The following is a 24059-nucleotide window of genomic DNA, read 5'->3' as shown; positions in this document are numbered from 1 at the left end:
AGGATGATCGGGAGGAGGCACTGGCCGGCGGGCCCTGGGTGGTCGCGGTCCAGCTTCTGGCGGTGGAGCTGTGGGCTCCCGACTTTGTTCCCGGCAAGGATGAGGTCAAAACGGCGGTCATCTGGCTGAGGCTGCCGCGGCTCCCCTTGGAATATTGGGATCAGGCTTCTATTCTCCAGATCGCGGCGGCCGCTGGCCATGGATTCCTTCACTGACCAGCTGAAGAAGCTGGGGTACGCAAGGGTGAAAGTGGCTATTGATTCCACAGCGCCTTTGAAGCCCGGGATCCAAATCAAGGGGAGGTCTAGGATCTTCTCGCAACCCTTTTCGTGTATGAGAGCGTGCCCTTATTCTGCTATCGGTGTGGTAGGATTGGGAACTCGGACAACGGGTGCAAGTTTTCGGGACTGGAGCCGGTGCTGGAGGCTGGCGATCTGCCCGATCTGGAGAAAACACCGGCGCGGAGGTAGGCGTCGATCTCGGTGCCAATGGAAAGCAAGGGAATGAGGCCGGAGGGGCGACCGGTGTTCGGTCCTTGGCTCGCCACGGTGAGGATCCGACCACTGAGAGCGGTTATGGGGGGGGGGGGGGGGTCTATGGATGCTCTTTCTTTCAACGTTAGGAATGTTAAATTTGAATTCTTAAAGCGTCAACGGAAAAGTAATGAGATGCCTGCTTGGAGTTTTCAAAAAGAAAGAAAAGAAAAAGTTGTATTTCCATGAAAATATGATTCCTACATTTCATGAAAAAAAATTTTCCATTAGAAACATGGAAAAGTTTTTTCCATGGAAGCGGAAATCACTTCATTTTTACTTTTTTTCCAAAAAGTCCCTTCAGCATTAAAGAATCATTAAAGAGGCATTAAAAACCTAATTTTTATTAAGGGCATAATAAGAATTATACATAACCTTTCTAGGAAAGTGGATGGCCAACCAAACATAAGAACTTTAAAAATTTGTCACTTTTCCATGATCAACCAAACATGCCAAAAGTACTTTCCTAAGCATTCTCTTCCTAGGAATTTGTATAATTTTTGGAAGAAAAAATGCTTCCCGCGAACCACACGAGCCCTCAATGCTTGACTCGAGTAACCAGGCGGCGGGGCAGCCACCGGGTGGAAGCGGGTCCGGGTCATGCTTTGACTCGCTCAAGGATTCGGTTCTAGGCCAGGACGCGGACGGGCCCAAGCCGGGTGGCCCAGAAGTATCTATGGTGGACGCCGGCCTGGGGGGCCCCAATGTGAAGTTGGCGGGGGAGTCGGGCGCTAGCGGTCCGGTTGAGGGCCTGGACGCGGCCCAGGGCGCAGGCGGGTCGGGCGGGCTGGCGAAATTGCCCCTGCCCGACAGCTCTACTGCGACCGAGCCTGACGCGGTCCCCTATTCACCGGTGGTGAGGAAGAAGAGGACAGCGGCGGTGGCGATGGTTGGGGCCAGCTCTCCCACTAGGGTGGTGGAGGCGGAGGACATCTCCCTGCGGAGCTTGGGGGGGCGCTCGATGAGGGGTCCAAGGGGGAGAAGCCGACGTCTTCCCCGGCGGAGGCTGAGGCTGGCTGTTCTATGGGCCCGATCGGGGCGGCAGTGGTGCGTGGGGAGCGTGGTGTGGATGGAGCTCTCCGGCGGGTGCAGCTCGACGAAGGAATGGAGCATGCGATGGCTGTGGCACGGGTGAAGGAGGCCGTTGGAGCTTGCGGGGGCTGATAAGCCCTTTTTATTCCTTTCTGAAGTAAATGATCTCTTTCAATTTTGTCTGAGAGTGTCTACGAAGTACTGACCATAGGTGGAGGCAGGTGCTATGGGATGTGATCTCTAGCTTGACCAGGCAGGAAATTCCCACGTTTCTAGCTGGGGACTTCAATCATAGCCCGGACTCCATGAGAAGAGGAGTGGCAAAGTTTACACGGACAAGATTGAGTTTAGAGAGCTCCAGAATTTCATCGATGCAAATGATTTGGTGGACCTCGACTTCTCTGACCTGAGATATACTTAGTGTAATAATCGGACGGACGATGCTCGTGTTTGAGAGAGGAATGATAAGGCTATTGCTATGGCGGGTTAGATTTGGTGCTTTTCTACTTATCAGATTCGTCACTTCTTCAGCATTACTTCTGACTATTCCCCGGTGTTGATCAGCATGAAGGAGACCTTAGGACACCGGAGCCTCTTTCGGTTCAAAAAGCTGTTGCTATCATACTTGCAGTCCTAGGACATTATGTGATGTGCTTGGGTAGTTCCTATCCAGAGGGATGTCATGTACCAAGTGACCCATAAGTTAGAGCTCATAAAGCATGGGCTGGAATGCTGGAATCAGGAGATCGTGGGCAACATCTTCAGACGTCTGGATAAGATCAAGGCCTCCATTATGGACTTTAAGGGAGAGAGGACCTGGGGGATGGCTTGATGAATGGGAAGTTGGCCAACTTTCGAGGTAAGCCTACAGCACACCATGCTCTTTTGCGGTAGTAGGATGTTTTTTGGCGCTAGAAGTCATAGGTTTAGTGGATAAAGAAGGAGGATAGGAACACTCGTTCATTCACCGGTCCACTATTATTAAGAGGCAGAGCAACTTGATCTGGACGTTGAGGGATGCTTTAGGGGATCGGACGGAGGAGGCAAATGAGATTCGATAACTGATCCTCGACTTCTTTAGAGCATGGTGGTCGGAGAGCCTAGGGCAATCTGCCTCGTTTACCTTTCCAACTCCGGATGTAGGAGGTTAAAGAGTCAGAGAATGTTACTCTCATTAGGCCTATGTTTGCGACTGAGTTGCGGGAGGCATTTTAGACCATGGTAGATGACAAAGCTCCAAGGCCAGGTGGATTTCCTTCGTTCTTCAAAATATATTGGTCTATCATACGACGGGAGGGGGTAACGGCTATCCAGCTTTTTTTCACTCTATCACGATGACTAATACTTAGAAGAAGACCTTCATCACTCTAATTCCAAAGAGGCGGGATGTGTCGGAGCTCTATCATTTTAGGTTGATTAGCCTGTGTACCACTCTATCCAAGGCTATTGCAAGGATCATGGTTGCTAGGTTGAAGCCACTGCTTCTCATACTGATCAGCCCTGAGCAAGGGCATTTGTGGGTGTTCGGTGCATTCTGACAACATCTTTATAGCTCAAGAGTTTATATCTGATCTTCAATGAGCTCCCTATTGACGAGGTCTCATGGTGATCAAGCTGGACATAGAGAGAGCTTCCGACCGTATGAGTTAGACAGGTTTTTTGGATTGTCCTCCTCGATAATCTATATTAATTTCGTCCTATATAAAGAGCATCCGGGGATTTCTAGATACATTCGTTCTTACGTTGATGCTCTTTCGCTATTCTCTCCAATCACTGTTGTTTTCCAAAATTTCTACTTGATTTAGATATCAGAGGATCCCCATCGGGCAACCTTGGTATTAATTTTTATTGTTTTCAGGTTTGCTTCAAATCTCCGAGTTGATTTCTTCCTCTGGGTACAATAGTATGAGCACAATCTGATCTCACCTTGTTCTCCAGCTCATCCGGTCTTCTCAATTTAGATTTTGGTGGCAACAACTTCTATTGGGATGCTTATATCAGTCTTTGCATATAACATAAAAGTTGCTTTATATGATGCATTGGGTTCTACATTTCTAAGGATAGCTTGAACCTCTTTTCCGACCACTTTGTTAAAAAATTAATAAACTCATACTTAATAAGAGAATAATGTCATTTAATACTACGGCTTGAATCACACATCTACCCATCAGAAACCTGATAGTATAAGTCATTAAGTCAATATCCATGACAGTGATTAGCTCCTTGCAAGCATTGAATGGCCATGGGAGGCGAGTCCTCAGTGAAGAAATAAGTTTCCTTGTAAATGAACGGCGGTACCATGATAAATAAAATTCTAAATGCATCGAGAAACAAAATCCACAAAATAATGGTATATAACTCATATTTGACCATGTTGTTGTGGTATTTTTTTTTTTAAAAAAAATATTTATATACATCAGAACCCATTGAGCCCAACATATTCGACTAATTAGATGATAGTAAGTGAAAAAATTGTCACGTCTTAATATACTTCAACATAAAATAATTAAGGCTCCACATGACCTTTATATATGACCAAATTATGCAGCTATAGAGCCTATGAATAGTTTTTTCATGAAAATTTTTATGGTAACTTTGACTTTAAAAAAAAAAAAAATCTACACATCGAAGGTCCTCATGTATGTCAATGATCTTTCATCACAAAAAACAACTAGTTAATGTCTAAAATATTTTTTTTACAAGGATTTGTGAATCTGAGACGATGGTCATATTATCATCCTTCATATGGTGCAAGAAAATAATAATTAGCGATAACATTAAACAAGATTAACAGGGCGGTAAATGGTGCCCGATAAACGCGGGTTTAACTACGGCCCGGTTCCGAACCGATAACCCGATAAGAGAAAACCGACTTCCGGCCGGGTTCAAGAACCGGCTCTCCTTCGCACTCGCTGTTGTTATCCTTTCCACCAAGAAGGAGAGGTTTAGGGTTCTTCGATACCGCCTGCTACCACATGAAGCTCAAGCAGGTAGAAGGCCTTTTGGGAACCCTCCAGCAGTTCTCCAACCCAAAGGTGTCAGATAACTCCTTTTCTTTTTCTAAGATCTTTTCTTCCTTTTAATTCCCAGCGAATATATGCTTCTCTCTGATTGATTTCCTTTTATTGTTTATTTATTTCTTGAAGAATTTCTCTTGATTTTCTGTTCAGCTTTTTTCCGTGCAAAGATTCGGGAATTCCATCGTAAATTAATTTATATGTATGTATATATTTTTTTGGCTGAACAAATTTGAGCAGGTGGAGCTGGAACAGTATCCAACCGGACCGCATATTGCATCAAGATTGCTTTATATGGTATTGCTTCTGTCAAATCTTGATTGGGTGTTTGTTGGGTATCAAGTTTAATTGCATACTGCTTTGGGTTCGTAGATTGGTTTGGTTTGATTTGACTTGTATTATGCTTTGCTGTTACTTTACTAAAATTAATATTCTCTCAAAATCTCGGCCAATATATAAAGAACAACTTCGAGAATGGGGACAATAAATCGACCTTAGTTCTGGGGTGTCTTTTGGTTTCAATCAGAATCAGTAAATTCCATTGGTCTAAGCTCAAGGAAAATCTTTTGGTCGAAACCATCAGCTGAGGCTGAGCTTTGTTGATTTCAGCAAAGTCCAGCCAAATCTGGATGATTTGGTAGGTGTACTGGCCTGTTAGACTCATTTGGGGATCTTTGTTTTTTTTTTTTTTTTTTTTTTTTTGACTATGAAAAAAAGGATATATGCTTTTGTGGTGATTGGGCGGGCCTTTCGGAAGCATTTTGGTATTAGTAAAATCAAGATTTTGCAGATTTTGGAAGTATTTCGCTTGGCATCCGAGAAATATAGGTAAGTTCCAAAATTTTTTCCTGATATTTTGCTATATTAGTTGCTAAACAACCTTACATTTCAAGAAAGCCCAATTTTGGGGAGCACATTTTCTGGAAAGATTAAATGAACAATCAATTTCAGTTATTAGTTAATATTTTTATGAGAAAAACAAAATTTTATGTATTTCTTAGGTTTTGGCATTTCTACAAGCTAACTTTATACGCTTTATGCATTGAAAGAATGAAGGAAAAAAATCTTTTTCTACATTCACTTCTTTGGAGAAAAGAACTTGTTGATCTTTCAAGTTTTAACTTTGGTTGATATGCTAGATATTTTTTTTTCAAAATTTGGTTATTACATGAGATAAGTTCTTGAAAGTTTAGTTATAATGTCACTCTTCTTTCAACTTTTTCCATTATGTTGTTTTACATAAACACTTCAAGTTCCACTAGAACTTATAATCAAAAACTTTTCTCAGAAGCTCATTGATAATATGAGACTAAGCAGGAAAGCATGAGAAGACTATGTTGAAAACTTGAGATACTCCAATTATAGCAAGAATTTCATTTACCCTTTGTCATCCTTTTGGGTTCAAGTTGGGCTTATGTTAGTCGCCTCACCTTGGAACTCTTCATGCTTGCCTCAGACATCCATCATAGATATCTTGCTCTCATTAGATATCATAGACGTCCTCCAATTCTCTGAAAGATGACTCTCAGGGTGTTATTTTGAAATGCAAAAAAATATAGTTATGAATCTTAAACGGGAAGGAAAGACTGTTGTATGGAAGAGGGCATCTTAAATATAATAACAGTAACATTAAAACATATACTCTGAAAGTATGATTTGTGGGATTTCATGCACTTTATGACCTCTAGTTAAATAAATGAATAACTTTCGGTCCATTTGTAATAGTTATTCAGGGTATTCAGTGGTCAGTGACAAATGATAATAAGTTTAGCTGAGACTTGGTAAATCGGTAAATTTACTAATTTTTCCAGGTTCATAATGCTTTTATGATCAATTTAGCAAATGTAAAGGGGAGCTGGAATAAATTACTGGTGGTAATGGTTATTCTTTTAGTCAACTTTTCAGAAGCTTTTTATTCTTTGGAACTTTATTTAATTTTAATCTTGCAGTGATTTTCCTTGGAACTTGAATTCTAATATTATTCTATCTCTGATTTGTGTAGTAGTAATACAACTTACATGTGCAACATATATCTGCCAAGTAGAAGGACCAGATATCTAAAAGTCTGGTTGATGTATGTCTCACTAGGTGGTTTTCTTTTTTGATTTATCTTTTGTGCTTCTGAGGTGCCTGTCCTTTGGTTCTGTTTAATTAAGTCGTAAAACTATTTTAATATGCAATGAGAGTATTGTTATAATGATAATTAAGAGCATTAAAAGTTAAAATGTTCTGAATGTCTATGTATACTTTGTTATTATGTAAACATGTCAGGCTGAGAGTACATTTGGTGACATAAGTGGCAAGGTAGTAGCTGACTTTGGTTGTGGCTGTGGTACGCTAGGTATTGCAAGTGCTCTTTTGGGTGCAGAGTGAGTAATTTTTAATCCTTTAGAAAGAAAACCATTTGCTTCCTTTGGTATGGTTGTTTGTTAGATATTGCCAAAACCCTCGCCTTTTGCCGTCTTTTGTTAATATTTTGATCTTTTATGCATTTTCCTGATCTTAACTTATGTTCACATGCTGAAAAGTATGATGTTTGCAGTTCTTTTTTACTTTGGACATTTATGAAGGTTTAATTTAAATATCCTGCTCTTATAATACGAACAGACATGTCATAAGCATTGACATTGATTCACAAGCCCTTGAAATTGCTTCAGAAAATGCTGCAGATCTGGAGGTATTATCTTAATCTGTTACTAGTTGCAACATGTGATTATTGTTTAACTTATCTTTATTAATAACCTATAACTAGTTGCTTCAGAAAAGTTATCTTAAGATGGTAACGTTTGTTTTGCACTATGACACTATAAGCTGGACTTTTGACATGTTGGAATTGAGCAGTTTCTAATCCCAACAGGTTTGGCTGAACCTTTCATGGATTCTCAAACAATTATACCTTTTTTAGTTACCCTTATTTGGCATAAGTCGGTGTACCAATACCAGTGGAACTCCTCTGAATTCTTCTAGAGGGGGAATCTTTATTTTGTAGGAATGAAAAAAATCATGCAGAACATATTCTGATCCAATTTTTAGTCATTAATACCGTTATCTAATTGGATTGCTAAACGAAAAGAAGCATGCTTAAGAAGCACTTAAATGCATTTAAATGTGGAGTAATGCTGAATATAGAAATCCTAAACTGGTAAGATTAGTACAATTTGTGGGCTGCATAAAGACGACCATTCCATGAGCATAAACTACCGGTCAAACAACAAATTGGTATTTACCTTTGATGAACAAGTTCCGAATGATACTTATACAAGATGGCTTCTTACTATTAGGCAATATGGTCTGCAATTGATCTCATTCATTCATCCTAAATCAAACTCATTTATATCTTATGATTCTAATATTTTTCTGTAGATGTGCCTTTATACCGTAATTTTTTCCTCTGTTCTCAATCCAACACCTGCTGAATGGCAAAGTTTATCATTAAGGCTGCATCATGCAACATTAGTGGTGATAAATTGGATCCACATGACTTGATTTATGACTGACTGCTTCTGTAAGAATATGGATTGCATTTGCTCTACTTGACCAATCTGCCTTAGGTCTCTAAGATTCAAGGTTTCCAACCTCTTGCTATTCAAGACACTTCAGAATCAATCTAGACCATCTAAATTCAATTCCGTTAGTTGTTTACAAGGTTCAACATGAAAATCAAACATTTTTTGTTTTATATTCACATTAAAAATGAGCTCTTTCTCTAGCAAGTCACGTCTCGGCAAGCTTATCGTTTATAGCATTCTTCTCTTGGTATCATGAACTCATAATTGAGAGATCTGTCAAAACTTGCTAAATATTTGTCAGCTGCAATATTCTGAACTTTTAGTCCGATTCCTGCATATAGTGAGCTTGAGTTTTAAATCAAAATCCCATACTTACTATGCTAGTGACCTGTCTTTATGATAACAGTAATACCAGGATAATAATGTCAAATTTTAGTCGAGGAATCCAGTTATTTTAAATAATTATTGTATCAAAATTTATCTGTAGTTCATTTTATGTGGATGAGGCTAACACTTTGCTTTTCTTTGGGATAAAATATCTTTTCATGCAGTTGGACATAGATTTCATTTGTTGTGACATTAAGAACTTAGGATGGAGAGGTAATGACAGCTCTAACACCACTCTCTCTTCTCATTCTGAGGTGAACCCTTTGCGATTCCTATCCTTAGTGAAAAGTATCTTCTTTTTTTTCATGCATCAGTTGAGTTCTACAGGACAATGATGTTGGACATAACCATTAACCTGTGTATTAACCCTAAAGGCAGAACCAGTATTTTATTTGTTATACATACTCTTCGTCTTTTCAGGATATGTTGTTGAGGATGTACTAGCTTCAAGTCCTGCCTGGTGCTGAGAAAATAAAGATGGGCTGTACTTGCATAAGATGTCCTGATATGTAGGACAAATCGGATATGTCAGTGTTGGGTCTTCTGTGATGCTGATATTACTTTTGCTGGTCTTCCTGCTCCATGCATGATGAAAACATATTTCTTTGACTTGTCTAGGTAGTCAAACGAGAATATTGACCAGGGATATTGATTGATATGTTGTGGAGGAGCCTTTTGGATTTTTGCTGCAGATAGACATGTTATAAGAGATTGAAAAAGAATGCCTTATAGACTATTCAGTTAATACACTTCATTGTTAGGCTAGTGAAAGGAAATATTGGCTAAGCCGTAGAATTTTGTGGACATCATAGAGATACAATTTAAGCTGCATCGTATACCTAATTTCTATTAAACACATAAGGAGAGTGTAAAATGCAAAATTTCTCTCTCTCTCTCTCTCTCTCTCTCTCTCTCTCCCTCCCTCCCTCCCTCCCCCCCCCTCCCTTCCTCACATCCTGTGGTGGTAGATTTCTGTTCTTACATTTATGTGATAGCCCGCCAGGGACGATCTCTTTTTTTTTTGTTCCTTCTGGCAGAAGAGAAGGGGGGGTTGCGTTGGAGGGTTGTCTGCATAAATCTCTGTTATTTATTGTGGACCTTAAACGATTTCATTGCGTATTAAGGGCTTATTTCTTCTTGTTTCTATACCTTGTATGTTGTTAAGGGCTTTGTTGTTCTTTTTTATGCCTTGCAGGCTTCTTGGGTGATCTTTTCTGCTGGTTTTTTATCTTGTTCCTTGTTGTCATTTGATATGCATGTTATTCATCTCCTTTCTTTGTTAAACAAAAAATAACAAAATATTCAAAGAAAAGGAATAATTGACCTAGATCAAGGTAGTGAATTGTGAGAAATGACTTAAGAAGATTTTTTGTATGGTGGGTTATGGCCATAAATCGAAAGAAACTGCTGAAATAAAATGTAAAATACGAACACTAGATTTTTGTGAGAAAAGTTCGCTGCTCATGGTCAAGGCAACAGAAAGCATATGTTAGAAGACTTGCACCAACTGTCTTTCAGCTCACCAGGGGAAATAATATTTATTGAAGTGCTTGATATATCTTGTGCAGGTCAATTGGTAAACACTGTTGTGATGAATCCTCCATTTGGAACACGAAAGAAAGGGTCTGACATGGGGTTCCTAACCATTGCTTTGAAAGTGAGAATTGACTTTCTTTCATAAGCCATGCCATCGAGTGTTAATGTTTCTGACTCTACCAATTGTTATCAGGTTGCATCTGAAGCAGTCTATTCTCTGCATAAGACTACAACAAGAGATGTGAGTAGTTATTTTTGTAATGTATAATTAGGTTATTGAGTTGAGAGTGTCATTTCTTGATGCATGTTGAATTTTTTGGTCTACGACTACACTAACAGAGGCTCAAAATTTCTCATGCATACCATGGTACCCTATAGACATCTGGATTATATGTTAGAAGAATTTTTAAACTGAAGCATTATTGCTTACAGAAGCTTTAAGATCTCAGACACACACCCATAAATATTATGAAAGTTTTATTCATTGTCAATATGATGCCCATGACAATTTCATTTTACGAATATGTTTATTTTATATGAAGTGTTAGACGCAAAGCCATTGGAGAAACTGTATGGCATTTAAGTCGTTGTCTTGTCATGTTAGATGTGTAAAAAGAAATACTATACACGTCTGTGTCCTTCATCGATATTATGTTTGTGCCGCCTGATTCTTTTTGAGTACACTTTTTTCTGGCAACAACTCTTGTTACTTTATTCAAAAGTACAACCAGTGCCCTAATCAAGAAGTCTTGTTTCAAGCCACAACTATTTGGATCAGCCTTGCAAAATCTTCTTTGCAATTTGCTCCTTTTAGGAATTATGTTTCACTACCAATACAAGCTTCTATAATTTCCCCCATGTCTTCTTAGGCTTTGTCCTCTTTTTGGGTTTAATCATTACTACGGTCAGAGATCATCTTTTTATCATAGCCATCACCAAATGACTACACAATTTTTTCATCCTTCTAAATTTTGTCACTTCAGCCCTTCGATGTACTAATTCCTAACCCAAACCTTTTTAGTTTTGCCACATATCCACTATTGCATGTTGATATTGCAGGCCTCTTTACCGCCCAAATGGATCCATGCCACTTGATGGCCTTGTTATTGTCAAACAAAATACTACAAGTCAAAGAGGTTCAATCTGATCACTCAGTGTCTCCTAAAACCACCTCTATTTCATCCATCTGTGCTAATTCCTAGTCAATATTACCTTAGCCAGTTCTCTTCATTATTTTGAATTGGTGATTAAAATTTCACCATCCGATGGATCATTTCATTTATGTTCCTGCCATCGATATTCTAAGTTTTAATCACCTACTCTTCATATCACAATTTAATTTTCAGTCGCATTTTGCACACAACCTAAACAACATATTATTCATATATGGCACATTACTCTTACTGAGTTTAATTGAAACTTTATCTGTAACTGTGATGAGATAAGAATATATGGCCTTAGTGTAGTTCCAACTCTATCTGAAACTGTGCTGCATAACTATTAGAATTTGTCGATTTTTCTTCATATCCAGTCGTCTTTAATGTGCCTTTTCTCCATGTTAGATCGTTTCCCCCCTAACTTTCTGTGATTTCAATGCAACATAATAATTATGAATAACCTGCCCGGTCCCAACTATTTGTGGTCAGCATTATGGGTCCTCATTCACCCAGCTTTCCTATTTAGGGTCATCTCTGATGTTATTTCAAGCTTTTCCCTAACTCTTCTCATAACCCCCATCAATGCTACCTTAGGTTTCTTCCCTCTTAAAATATCTTTCAATGCAAATTACAATGCCCCTCCTTACTGAAGCCCTTTCAGATCTTTGTTGTATGTGCCTGACTGCCGGTAACATCTCGATTGACTCTCCATCACTTTGCCGTTAATTTATGCTACTCTTACAACTCATTTCCATCTGTCCTTTCTAGTTTTTTATCCTTTCTGTCGTTCAATATTTTGATCCATATAACATTTCGTGTTTTATTGCCATCTTATAGAATTCATGTTTGTGACTGAGGTCTGCATTGATCATATGGTACCCTAGAAGCAGCTGTTCACTTCATTAACTAGCTTAATTCTACCCTACGTGTTTTTGTCTATCCCTCCATATACTGTATACTAGATCTTAAATAACAAAAAAATGATTGGTTTGTGATATCTCTTGTTCATCAGTCTTCATTATGGCCTTATTTTCATTTTGTTTTCATTAAAACTATAATCCGTATGTTATCTTTGTTTTGTTCATTTTTAAGCCCTTATCCTCTTAAGTTTTCTTCCACAAATCCATATTGTCCAATGTTACTTCCTTATCTGTCTGGCATTTTCTGTATATACGTGAACTCATCAAATATGTATCATCAAAATCGTTCAGTCTTTTTGATCAGTCCAGATTCTCCCATGGTTCTCTCTTTCGATTTATGCAGGCATAGCACCTGATGCTTTTATTACCTTATAAATGCTATTTCAAGTTATTTATTTTATGAAAAGAATTAAAAAACTGAATGTGTATGTATTCTTGGAGGTTCATGTCCTGAGAAGATTGGTTGGTTATCAACCATTTGTGAATGAGTAGACATGTTTTTATTAGCAATAAAATTCCTTTTTGTTTGCGCATCAAGCACTGTGTGTAACCGATGCTGCAGGGTTCCCCTTATAAACGTGGAACTTACATTTCACAATCTCATTTTCTATCCGCTGCTTTCATGTTGCCATACTAGTTCATGTGGATCTTTTGGTTGCCATGATCCTACCCTTCATTTTCTGTTTCATGTTTGTCTGATGCACAGCACGTAAAGAGAACAGCCTTGCGGGATTGCAACGCCAAAAGCGCCGAGGTATTGTGTGAGGTATAAACAGAAACGATGCCCTATTGAATTTTTCATGTGACGTCCTTTTAGGAGCTTGCATCCATCTTTGCGTGCTTGAATTCATAGGAGTGGCATCCTAGTTCCAACATATGAATTTCATTCAATTTTTTCTCTAGATATGGTATTTACCTTAATGTTGTAGTAAAGCATGGTATTTCTCTTGATATGTCTATATTTCTGAGCGATGTTTATGTTGATGCCCCTTAATGCCCTTTTGCTACTGGGTTTTGTAGCTTAAGTTTGATGTGCCGCAGCTTTACAAGTTTCACAAGAAAAAAGAGGTTGATATAGCAGTGGATCTCTGGCGTTTTGTTCCTTGACTCAGTTAAGGGGGGCTGAAATTTTATTCTCAAGTACGAGGACTCAAAAACGCTTCGGTGCATGGTATGGCTTAATTGGAATTCCATTAATCGGGCAAAGATCTCTGGATTGTACCGAGTCATCCCAGTTGTGACATGGCTTGTTCATGCTGTGATGAGGGGGAAAAGCAAACTGTTACCCGATGATATTTGTAATCAAGTATTTCTGCATGCTAAATATTGGATTCGGTGCAAAGTCTGATGAACATGGCTGGTTTTTGAATGGTAGATTATGTAATGATGAAGGCTGATTGAGAAGAATTCTCGAAGAAAGAAACCTGATTGAAGTAATGTTTGATTTATCATGTGATGATCGCAACCATGTTAAGAAAACTTTCAAGAGTGGATGACTGCTGGTGGTGTTAGTATTTTTAGTAATTGCACTACTTAATTGTCCATCTTGGTTCAGACCTCTGCTGAAGAAGTTCGTCTTTCAGGTTGAGCTCACAACCATCTGCGGCACCTAAACTTTTATGCTCAGGCCTCCTTACAAAATGTCAGTATGTTCCTTTGCCAGTCGTCAAAATTAAGTAGGCATGTTGATCATCGAGCAATAACATTCATCATTGAGATACGACATTGTGCAATGGGATGCCTTAACCATGAAAAGTTGGCGAATTGTTGCGTTCAATTTTAAATGCTTTATGAAATATATGGTTCCAAAACTAATAGATGGAGGTGCCTTCTTGCGGTGGCAAAAAGTTAATCTACGGGTTATGTTTTTGCCGTGGCATGGTTCTGATGTGTATTCATTCTGGTCAGATTTGGCTTGGATTTTTTATTTTCCTCCAAATATAAACATGTGAGTGGCGGTCAGACTTTTGATTTCGCTCCATCTAGTAGGAAAGAATTTTACGTGGAATCTGCTTGGCTTGGTTCACGAGTCATGATTGGGCGATGAGGTTTCTAAAATCACCTGGTCTTTGGCAACCTCGCTCCAAGCTGCAACGTGCTGCAGGGATCGAGCCCTAGGCCAAACAAGGTTGAGATCACATGGAGTAGAGTAGGTTATGGATTAGCCTAATTAGTTCAGACCAAGGTTTGCGGATTTTGTAATGGTACTATTTTATTATGCTCAGTATAGGAGTCAGTTTGGCGTATCGAATATTTTTCTGTAATGTATTGTCAGTTCGGTATTGGTACAATATGATTGGTATATATTGGTATTTCTCGGTATAGCAAATCTTAGGTTGGACCATGGGAGCTAAATCTATGATCTAGTATGGATCAAAACGCCATGACATAATGTTAGGTTTGAGCAACCATATGGATCGAAGTTGCACAAAATATTACTCTAATTTGATCCCATCCTAGTGTTTTGTCCTTCACTTTTATTAGCAAGGAAGGTGGCAACCTGCCATTCATTCATTTTCTTGATAATTTTCCGCACGCAACATCAATAGGTGCCTGAATAATGCTCTCCTTTTGGTTACTCTCTCCGGGGGGATGAGAGAGAGAGAGAGAGAGAGAGAGAGAGAGAGACGTGGATGGTGATAAGCGCTCGCGTCTTTTGGCGTTGGCATCTCCTGGAACCACAAGCTTCCCAGCCAGAGAAGCTTCATCGCTTAAAATATTCCGGCGTCGTCTCATCGCTTAGATCACAAGTTTCCTCGGTGCTCGGGCACATTTTATCGGAACCCGTATCTGAAGCCAGTAGGCTGCTGTTTCCCGTATGAGATTTTGTGTGTCATATAAATATTAAAAAAAAACCCCATTGGGAGGACGATGCTAAGCGAATCCCATGCACGATTTCGTAGGCCAGATACCTTTCCGCATGGAACACCGATGGTTTGGTCTCTCTCGTCCTCATGCTACAAACAAAATGGATTGGTTGACAATAGCTTAAAAAATTGGACCACGCCATGCTCGTTGGTCTTTAAAAATAGAATGGGTTGGCTCTCAACCAATCAACACGTGTGATTCGATGGAACTTGGATGTTGGTCCTATGACGACCCTCCTCCCAGGCCCCAGCACCATTTGATAAAAAAGCAAGGCTTAATTGATTTGTTTTTTAAAAAAATTGTATCTCAACAAGTGGTCATGAACAATGTGGTTAGCTACCAGTCCTTTTCGAATGATATATAGCATCCATAAGAACTACTTCCTTAAATAGAGAAAACTTGGTATTGTTCATTATTGACTAAACTAAAGTTTACTTGTGCCTTCTTCTTGCCCTTTGCAGCTCAATTGTGCGCTTGGCCAACAAGTCTAGGTATCCACGAGGTCAATAGGTCATGAAAAACTTAACTCAAGCTTCAGCTATCGTACTTTCATACTACTTGAGCCTTGGTTCGTTAATCTTAAATAGTTAGCCGATCGAGTCTCTTGTGAAGACAAGCACAGTGTTGTAGGTGGTAGAGTCCATGGCAGGGCAGAAGTTCTCCATGCTGGAAGATAAGAATAATTAATCTGGAAAAATTAGAGACATTTGTTGATTAGAAGAGCCACTTGATTAGTAGAAGAGGCATTTTCTTTGGAGAAATGAAAACAATTGTGGTGATTTTGTTTTTTGAAATTTTCTGGGAATGCCCTTTTTTTTGGGGGGGGGGGGGGGGGGAAGTTAAACATCGGTCTAGTGCATGCACCAAAAAAAGCAAAAATAATAAAACAATTATAGGGATAAAAAAAATGACTTTTCTTAAAAAATATTTTAAACTTCCTCTCTTTCGTTTCCACCACCTAGTACTTAGGGGATATCTTTTTAAGATTTCTTGCAATTTGGAACCTAATGCTCTTGATCACAAAGTCCTTGATGCAAGCACCTTGGTACAATAATCAAGAGAATATCGCTAATAAGCTTTTAGCACTTATAATAAAGCAGTGTATAGAGTCTCATCTGTGCAATGATTGCCATTATCGTAGACTTCCACACTAGTTTCTTATATTTGTTATTTCTATTATACCCTTAGCCTTAAACATATACCTCCAAATAAGTTAGAAGGGTGATCATCTTTAGCTTTCCCCTTGAATTATAATGTGAAGCACATGCAATGCATGCGAGAAGAAGCAATATTGATATGCTTTGATCAAAAATTGCTTAAAAATTTTGTTGATTTATGCTAAACTATTACATGAAATCTGACTTTTGGCCTGTTCACTTTTCTGTCTATCTTAAATAGTGATAAAGAGAGTATATTGCAGGCATCTATGAAGTTTGGGTTTAACAATTAAATTTTCTCATTTAAAGAAAAAGAGACTTTCAGCACTACAGTTAACCTAAAAGCTCTGGTTGCTAAGCAAAAAGGTGTAATTATGAGAGCAAGCTACAGTTTACTATAATTAAACTTTCCATCGTGAGTACGGAGGGAGGGAGGGAGGGAGAGAGAGAGAGAAAGAGAGAGAAGATGTAGAAACTAATCACTTGGTGAGGTATTTGCTTTATAATATAGCACATATGGTAATGAATTGAAATTTGTTGCATTTGACTTGAATCCAACATGCGTAGACTTTTATGAACATTTTCACGTAGACCAAACCCTAACTAAAATTTGCATGACCTGAAACTAGACAAATGATACCTAGTCAATCCATGGGGTTGAGCTATAGTTGCCACATGAAATGATAGTGTTCCTAGACTCATATGGTTCCTGTGAGGTAGTGCATAAAGAGGCTTTTCTTATCTGTTGCCGTCATCTACTAATAATTTGATGGAGCCTCCTCTAAAAAGATTATGAGAGTACTAAGCATATGTAAGGCATTATTAAAATTTACACAAAGTAATGAAAATAAATTTTGAACCAATTTCAAGTTATTTTCTAGAAATTACTGTAAAATTTTATCTGGTAACTTGATCTAAAATAAGTGTATATGAGACCTGGATGGTGGAGAAGGTTATTTGATTATTCAATTAAAAAATAAGTAACACTGTTGTGGAAATTAACAATCTAACCATTTCGATTCCATGTTCATCTTCATCTAATTCGTTGCAACTTGCAAGTTGATGCTAAATTGTTCAATAAGAAATAAGATTTTCCAGATGTACACAGGGTCCCAAAAGGAGATAAATACCTTGGAGAATGATCAATGATGTTGAGAATGAGGAGGAAAGAGAATACGTTGAATAAATCAACCAAACCTCTTAGAGGATGTAGAATAGGAAGGACCTATACAATAGCAAGTAGTTTATTTGCCAAAAGCTGTTAGCTCATTTGGTTGGCAAATGACCACCACATTGTTCAAAGAAAAGAAATGTACTAATATGATTACATGTCAATTTTAAAGAGCCAACTGGATTTATCTTAGTCGCTGGTTTACTCCCCGGGGATATAGAAAGTGAATAAAATCGATTTTCAACTTGGTTTTGACAAAGAGATTTCTTTTATGAGAATTAGTCTGAAACACCTCTAGTCCTGGGAGAAAAACTCTTTGAACTTCAAATACAGAGCCTCTTTCCACATAGTGTCGCTATGTAATTTCATTGGATTATGGCCTACATTGTGATGATTTGTCAATAATCGATACCTATAAAAGTACCTCGGTGTATGATGTCTCTTGGAAAAATAAAAAATATAAATGTGAACTTGCTGTAGTTTTTTTTTTTTTATGGATAATTTGGTGAGTGTGTCTACATATGTATTTATGTATATATGTATGTATGTGTGTATATATGTGTGTGTGTGTGTGTGTGTGTGTGTGTGTGTGTGTATTTATATATGTGTGTGTGTATATGTATATACATATATATATACATATACTTATATATAGAGAGAGAGAGAGGAGGGCTCAAATGAGCCCTGCGTTGTGACGTTGGGGCGCGTTGGTGTCCGCATGTTTGGGAAAGACCAGTTTATTGAGTTGAGATCATCTCCCAACTCATGCTAGCAAATCATCGAAAGCGATGTTTACAAGGGGATGCATATAGCTGCAATCTTGAATGCATATTTTATGTTTTCTCCTACGTTGCACCAAATCTTCGTATCTCCACTTGGCCTCTTTTTTCAGTATTATATACTCATGAAAACCAAACCAACGGTTATTTTATCAAATATTCATTCTACGTTGCATTGAAACCATGTCACTTGTTCCCACTTCCTTCTATGACTGGGAATTAGGGTTTGAATTTGGTGGTGCATTGGGTACCAGAAGTCACAGAGCTAGATAGCCTACCTAGAAAGCTAGTTTGATAGGGTAAAACTATCTGATAGCTTGATAATTTGTTATGGTTTGGTTTGAACATAAGAGCGCTTGAGACAAGAATAGCAGGTGGGATCGTGCAAGGGAGGCAGAAACTAGTAAGTTCATTTATGTAGACAGAGACTTAATAGGGTTGTGAAAGAACCATATAGAACTTCTCCCAGTGGAAGAAGTTATAATCACAAGAATAGAATTGATGTTTATTTGATTATTGCCATCGAAATTTGGATTTGGGTGTACAAGAACAGATTTAACAAATATTTATCCGGAGATAAGTTTTGGTGAATCGAATTGATGTTTTTTGATTGAAGGACCGAAGCCAAAGGCATGCAGTTAGGCAAGAATGCACACACCTAGCAAGCAAGCATACATGTTTAGACACATGCATGCGCATATGAAACTGGTTTATGTAGTACCTACAAATGATATTGAATTTGTGACATGAAACTAAGAAGTAGAACCCCCGTGAATCAAAATTCTCTGTGATACAAATGGAATGAGCATGATTCACGTCTGATCCACACGCCTATCCAATCACCTAACTTGATGCGTCCTAAAATGTTTTCATGCGCATGCTACAAAGGTTAAAACACAAACATGGAGAGGGAGAGAAAAAGAGAGAGAGCCATATACTTAAAAATATTTTGATATCTGTGCTTCCACATGAGATATCTTTTGAGACTCTACTCTATTCAATACGTACCAAGAATATTTTTGTTCTATAACTATTTTATGCTATTATATGATGACCATATATCATTATTTTATATGATTCGGAAATTTACTTGATTTGTTAGAGTTTTTTTAAAATTGAGGAGAGGGTATCACTATAATTTTTTTTTTTTTTTTAAAAAAAAGAGCAGCAAAGATGTGTTTGTTGGGTTCCACCGGCAACTTGGCATGTTGTTGACATAAATCACAAATGTAAAGGACTGCACCGAATGCAACTTGGCACGTTTCCTGAGATGAACGTAAAGTTCTGCATGATGGCACGTTCCACGCAAAAAAGAATTTTTTGTCCTCTTCTGCACCTAAACTCTTCGTTTCCAGCCAATCAAGTCGATGGAATGACGTAAACTACACACTGAAAGTACAACCACAAGGACTAGGTCGCCATGAACCATTTGGTTTTAGCAGATCATCTTCCAAGTTGGTAACGGCATTACCAAAAAAAATTTATTTTCCAATATCATAATAATCACTTTAGTCCTCCTGGATAAACGCAACTGGCACGTACCCAACTAGAAAAAACACAATCCAAATATTAGTCAGCAACTTCCTAGTGACCTTTTGGTGCTAGGGCTCCAAACCGCCTTCCTTCATGTGTTGCAGTGGCTAATCTCGCTTGAACCCGAACCATCCCAATCCAACAAATGGATCATAATGTGTGGTAGTGTATTAAAGTCCGATCGGTCTTTGACTTCTAAATATTAATTCAATTTATGATGTATAGTTTGGTCAGGCTAAAGTTCAAGATCTGTGCAACTCAACTCCAATCTGAGCATATATTGAGATCCTTCGGTGAACCTAGTAGAACTCAATATATTGAACGCGTAAAGTAAACATTTACATATTGTTGTCCAAATTATATAATACATGCCATTTGTGTGTAACTTGCCGTTTCATAATTACATAATTTTCATTCATCACTTGTAGCTCAACTTGGCTTGACTTGCTCTGTTCCCAAATTTTCATAAGTCGAAATACATAGTTGGTTAAAATTAGATCAGAGTTGGTTTGAGTGCGATTCTCGAGAATTTATAGTTTATGAGAATATAACCTAACCAAATTTGTCCTGTTCATATCCCTATACTTTTGGACCTTCGTCCCCATCTAAGAATTAAAATTATTGTATTGCCAATGTAATTAAAATTAGCAGCTTTAGAAGAGACGTGTTGGTCAGCGGTTCGCCCATTTTTGTTGCTTTAGAAGAAAAAGCTTGGTCTAGGAGTTCTCTCATGGGAGGGGACAGCTGGCGGGAAACAACGAAATCTCGGAGTTCCCGACCTCTTGGGAGGAAAAAACTATTTAAAATTATATGATGAGTATTTAAGAGTAAAATACATGTAGACAGTATATTATATGTATTCTTTTTAAGAAACTAAACTGATAAACCGTGTGCGCCCCATGTCCTATGTGATTCTGCCTATGTGTGTGTACCAATAAGCTTGCACAAGCATTCCACATGATGGATATTATATATCAACCATGCATGGATGTTATAGAACAATGCCATGTAGGTGTTCTCGGTGTAAACACCCAACAAGCATGATCATAGTAAATATTGCAAAAATTGTGGGTACTTTCAATGCCTAGATAACACATATTAAGACCATATAAAACATTGGTTGTGATAATTTGTCGTATGCGTAGATCGATTGGTTGTTCATATATATAGTTAGGTGTGTTAGGACAGCTTTTGTTGGAGCGTGATTGAGACCGCTATGATCTATGATAAACATGTGCCTCGAAGGGATCGAGTTAGATCAAGTTAAAAAGATTCTCGATCTGATTTGATTAGTCTTTGAAAATGATCAACTACATCTTCTAAGAGATTTGCAATGATTACTAGTTGAAGTTATCACCACATATCTTTTTCCATTTCTATGAGTATGATCAATTAATAAAAGGCTCAATTATTTGGCATCTTTGTCTTGAAAATGATGAGAACATGAGAAAGCTATAGGAGACACCAATAATTTCTTTTACCGATTTGATTTTTTGCCCTAACACTACTGATAGCTTGGATAAACATCCGCATGTGTAAATAACGAGTAAAACTATGCTAAGAACATATGCAAATCAAAAACCAACATCATTAGTTGTCATCTAAACATCTTAAAGCATGCACATTTTGCAATTTAATAGGATTTAATGTGCATCATTTTGTCAAAACATTGGAGTGGATTAAATATTTCGTCCAATATTGAAAATTATAGCACTTTCCATTGGGTGTAGGTTTTGGACACTTGCGTAAAAATAGAAGGGTTCTACGAGAGGAAGAAGATGTTGATCATAGAAGCCTTCAAATTCTCCTAAATTTTCACTTTGAAAGCAACAAAGAAGGAAGTGGTTATCTTTAAACCATGCATATTTAGAATAGTATGGAGCCCAGAGCTTCCAAATGAATCAAGAATGTAGAGGATGAGGAAGCTAATGGTGAGCTCTGCTAACAATATTATGGTTGAGCTGGGACCATCGTGGCATATCATGGTTTTATTATCTTCAATTTGTTCTGTCGTTGATAAGTCTTCATGCATATTTAGAATTTGAGATAGGAAAAGAAATATATTATTTATAAATATTAGAGTCTCATCTTGGTGGTTAGCTATGAATTATAGATTCGAATAATGATTCTGCCATGTACTTGTTTCGTTTGAGTTATATAATACAATAATAAAAAGTTCACATTCTTCAATGAAATGGAAATTAATTTATAGAAAACCTAAATTTCTTCAAAGTTGAGACATCTAATAAGTCTTGTTGATCTTCTATTTTCCTTTTTATCTTACAAAATTCTTTAATAAAATGACAAAGCAAAAAATAAATATATTATTAGTCTGTTATAAGCTATACATGTGTTGAAGAACATAATTGTCCAATATTATCAACTGAATGTGATCATATTTGATTCCTTAAAAAGGGAATTTTATGTGGCTTGTATGGCTTGAAATTTTAATGATGGATATGTTTTGTTTCTTGCAGCATGACAAGAACAAGCAAATTGAGCTATAGTCCAACAATTATACCCTAACTTCGATGAAAGAAGTTTCTTTCATATGGAATTTTGAGATGCGTTTTCTCAAATATTTGCAGATAATTCTTGCTTTCTCCAAAAAAAAGTATTTTAATCCAAAAAAAATACTTGTAAAATACACAAACTGCCCCACATCTATTGAAAAAGAAAATTTTGCATGTCTTTGACTTGCTGTCTAACAAGAGTAGTAGGAGTGAGATATTGGCCTGGGATTCTAATATCCTTTTAGAACTCATGCCAATAGTTTAATGTGGTGACACCTATTAGTCTTAAGTTAGAGCTATCAAAGAAAAGTCACGATATTTTTCACCAAAAAAAAAGAAGAAAAGTCAGCAAATTCAGATTTCCCCATCTCCCCTGAGAGAATGCATAGTTTGGATATTTCTTTCTTTTCTCTCTCTTTTTTTTGAGAGATAATGTATAATTTAGATGGTAGGATTGCATTATATGGTATGTCCTGACAATATTTGAAGGCTTTAATGTTTTCACCCGTGCTTACTTTTAGCTTCTCTTTTTCTTTTTTTTTAGAAGTAGGGGGAGGTTTACAACTTTAACTCCTCATTTAACTTTCAGACTGTTTAATGGATGTCTATGTATTGTCTCTGCTTCATCTATCATTTTTCCCTTGCAGTATTGTAGCCAACAAATGGACATAATCTGACAAAATTTTCATTATATGTTTTGCAGAGATTTTAGATTAATCACAACGATGATTCTCACTAGAACCGGAAAATCTACTTATCTTTTTTTCTTAAAACAAAAACTACTTTGCAATCATGTATATATTACTTTTATGAAAAAATGTATCCATAAATACAGTAAATAATAAAAAGCAGTAAGCATTAGTAGATTTTGAAGGCCAAATATTATTTTTACCACAAAAAAAGCCAAATATTATTTTCTAAATTAGCATTATTCTCACGTCAACTGTCCCACTACAAACGAATTGACAACCAACGCAGGTCAAGTGGGTTGCACATCATGTATATAGTATGATGGACTTGTCCCTTGAACAAGGACAAATGAGAGGCAAAATGATAAGACCTGTTGCACCGTGATGCTTTTTCTCACGGCTGGTGTGTCACACCACCAAGTGGAAGTCTTTTTTATGGGTGCAACCTCTAGGGTTAAGTTAATTTGCTGGAAGAAAGAAGGGAAAGAAAAAAAAAAAGGTACTAAACCCATAGTTTCTTTTGGCTCAGGTCCATATATGCATTTGCGCTGAAAATGGGTTGGTTGAATTTCTTTTGTAAAAAAAAAAGGAAAAAAGATGGAAAAATCATCAAAAGATTGGTCTGATTGAAGCTAAAACATATCAACAATTGTAGAGTTTTATATTGAAAGCTAACTCGAGTTAAGTTATTAACGTATATATTACGATTGCATTTCTGATTAACCCAACCTAATTAGATAAGTGTAATGTTACCATCAGAATATTATCAAGTAACAACTTCAAACAAATTATCCCTATATATCAGATTAAAGCTGAATAAATAAAATTGACTTTGGGTTAACAAAAGGAGTTGAGTCAGGTTGATGGAGTATTCATGTTGTTGTCAAATGGGACCAGATTAAAGCAAAGTAATTCATTAGCCGTTTGTTAAATTGTTCTCTCAAAAACATTTTTTTTTTTTTTTTTTTTTGCTGCATTGAGAGTCTAATTAAGTTGGTCTCTAAGTTTGGACTACCTTGCTCCAGTGCACCAATAGTTTATAATTCCTCTACAAGTTGCCTTTCTTTTATGGGCTCTCTCTGCCAGGTGCACATAACATTAGCATTCACAAGCGGGCTTACACTCACAAATTTAGAACTAAAATCGTGAAAAGATATGCCTAAATATTCTCCACGTGACAAGCCGGAACTTCGAAGGAAATTTCTTGCTATTATAAATAAATGTGGATACGCTCGATCTACATTTTAGAGCCTTGATG

General features: G+C 37.5%; 1 protein-coding gene across 2 annotated transcripts; it reads left to right on the top strand.

Moving 5' to 3' along the window:
• The first annotated feature begins 4446 nt into the window (after positions 1–4446).
• LOC103716761 (rRNA N6-adenosine-methyltransferase METTL5) lies at positions 4447–13623 on the top strand. 2 transcript variants are annotated; one of them, XM_008804946.4, is made up of 9 exons: positions 4447–4600; positions 4823–4879; positions 6854–6951; positions 7190–7259; positions 8643–8691; positions 10047–10135; positions 10208–10255; positions 12798–12857; positions 13112–13623. In XM_008804946.4, the coding sequence occupies exons 1-9, from the start codon at positions 4541–4543 to the stop codon at positions 13196–13198; spliced, it is 618 nt and encodes a 205-aa protein (XP_008803168.1). In that variant the 5' UTR covers positions 4447–4540; the 3' UTR covers positions 13199–13623. The 2 variants fall into 2 exon arrangements, with proteins under 2 accessions (XP_008803168.1, XP_038986153.1); XM_039130225.1 differs by lacking the exon at positions 4823–4879 and having other exon boundaries at positions 4468–4600.
• Positions 13624–24059: the final 10436 nt, after the last annotated feature.

This window comes from Phoenix dactylifera, chromosome 9 (assembly GCF_009389715.1).
Source record: "Phoenix dactylifera cultivar Barhee BC4 chromosome 9, palm_55x_up_171113_PBpolish2nd_filt_p, whole genome shotgun sequence".
Classification (NCBI taxonomy): Eukaryota; Viridiplantae; Streptophyta; class Magnoliopsida; order Arecales; family Arecaceae; genus Phoenix; species Phoenix dactylifera.
Note: the sequence above shows the minus strand (reverse complement) of the source record. Positions and strands in the feature narration are given on the sequence as shown.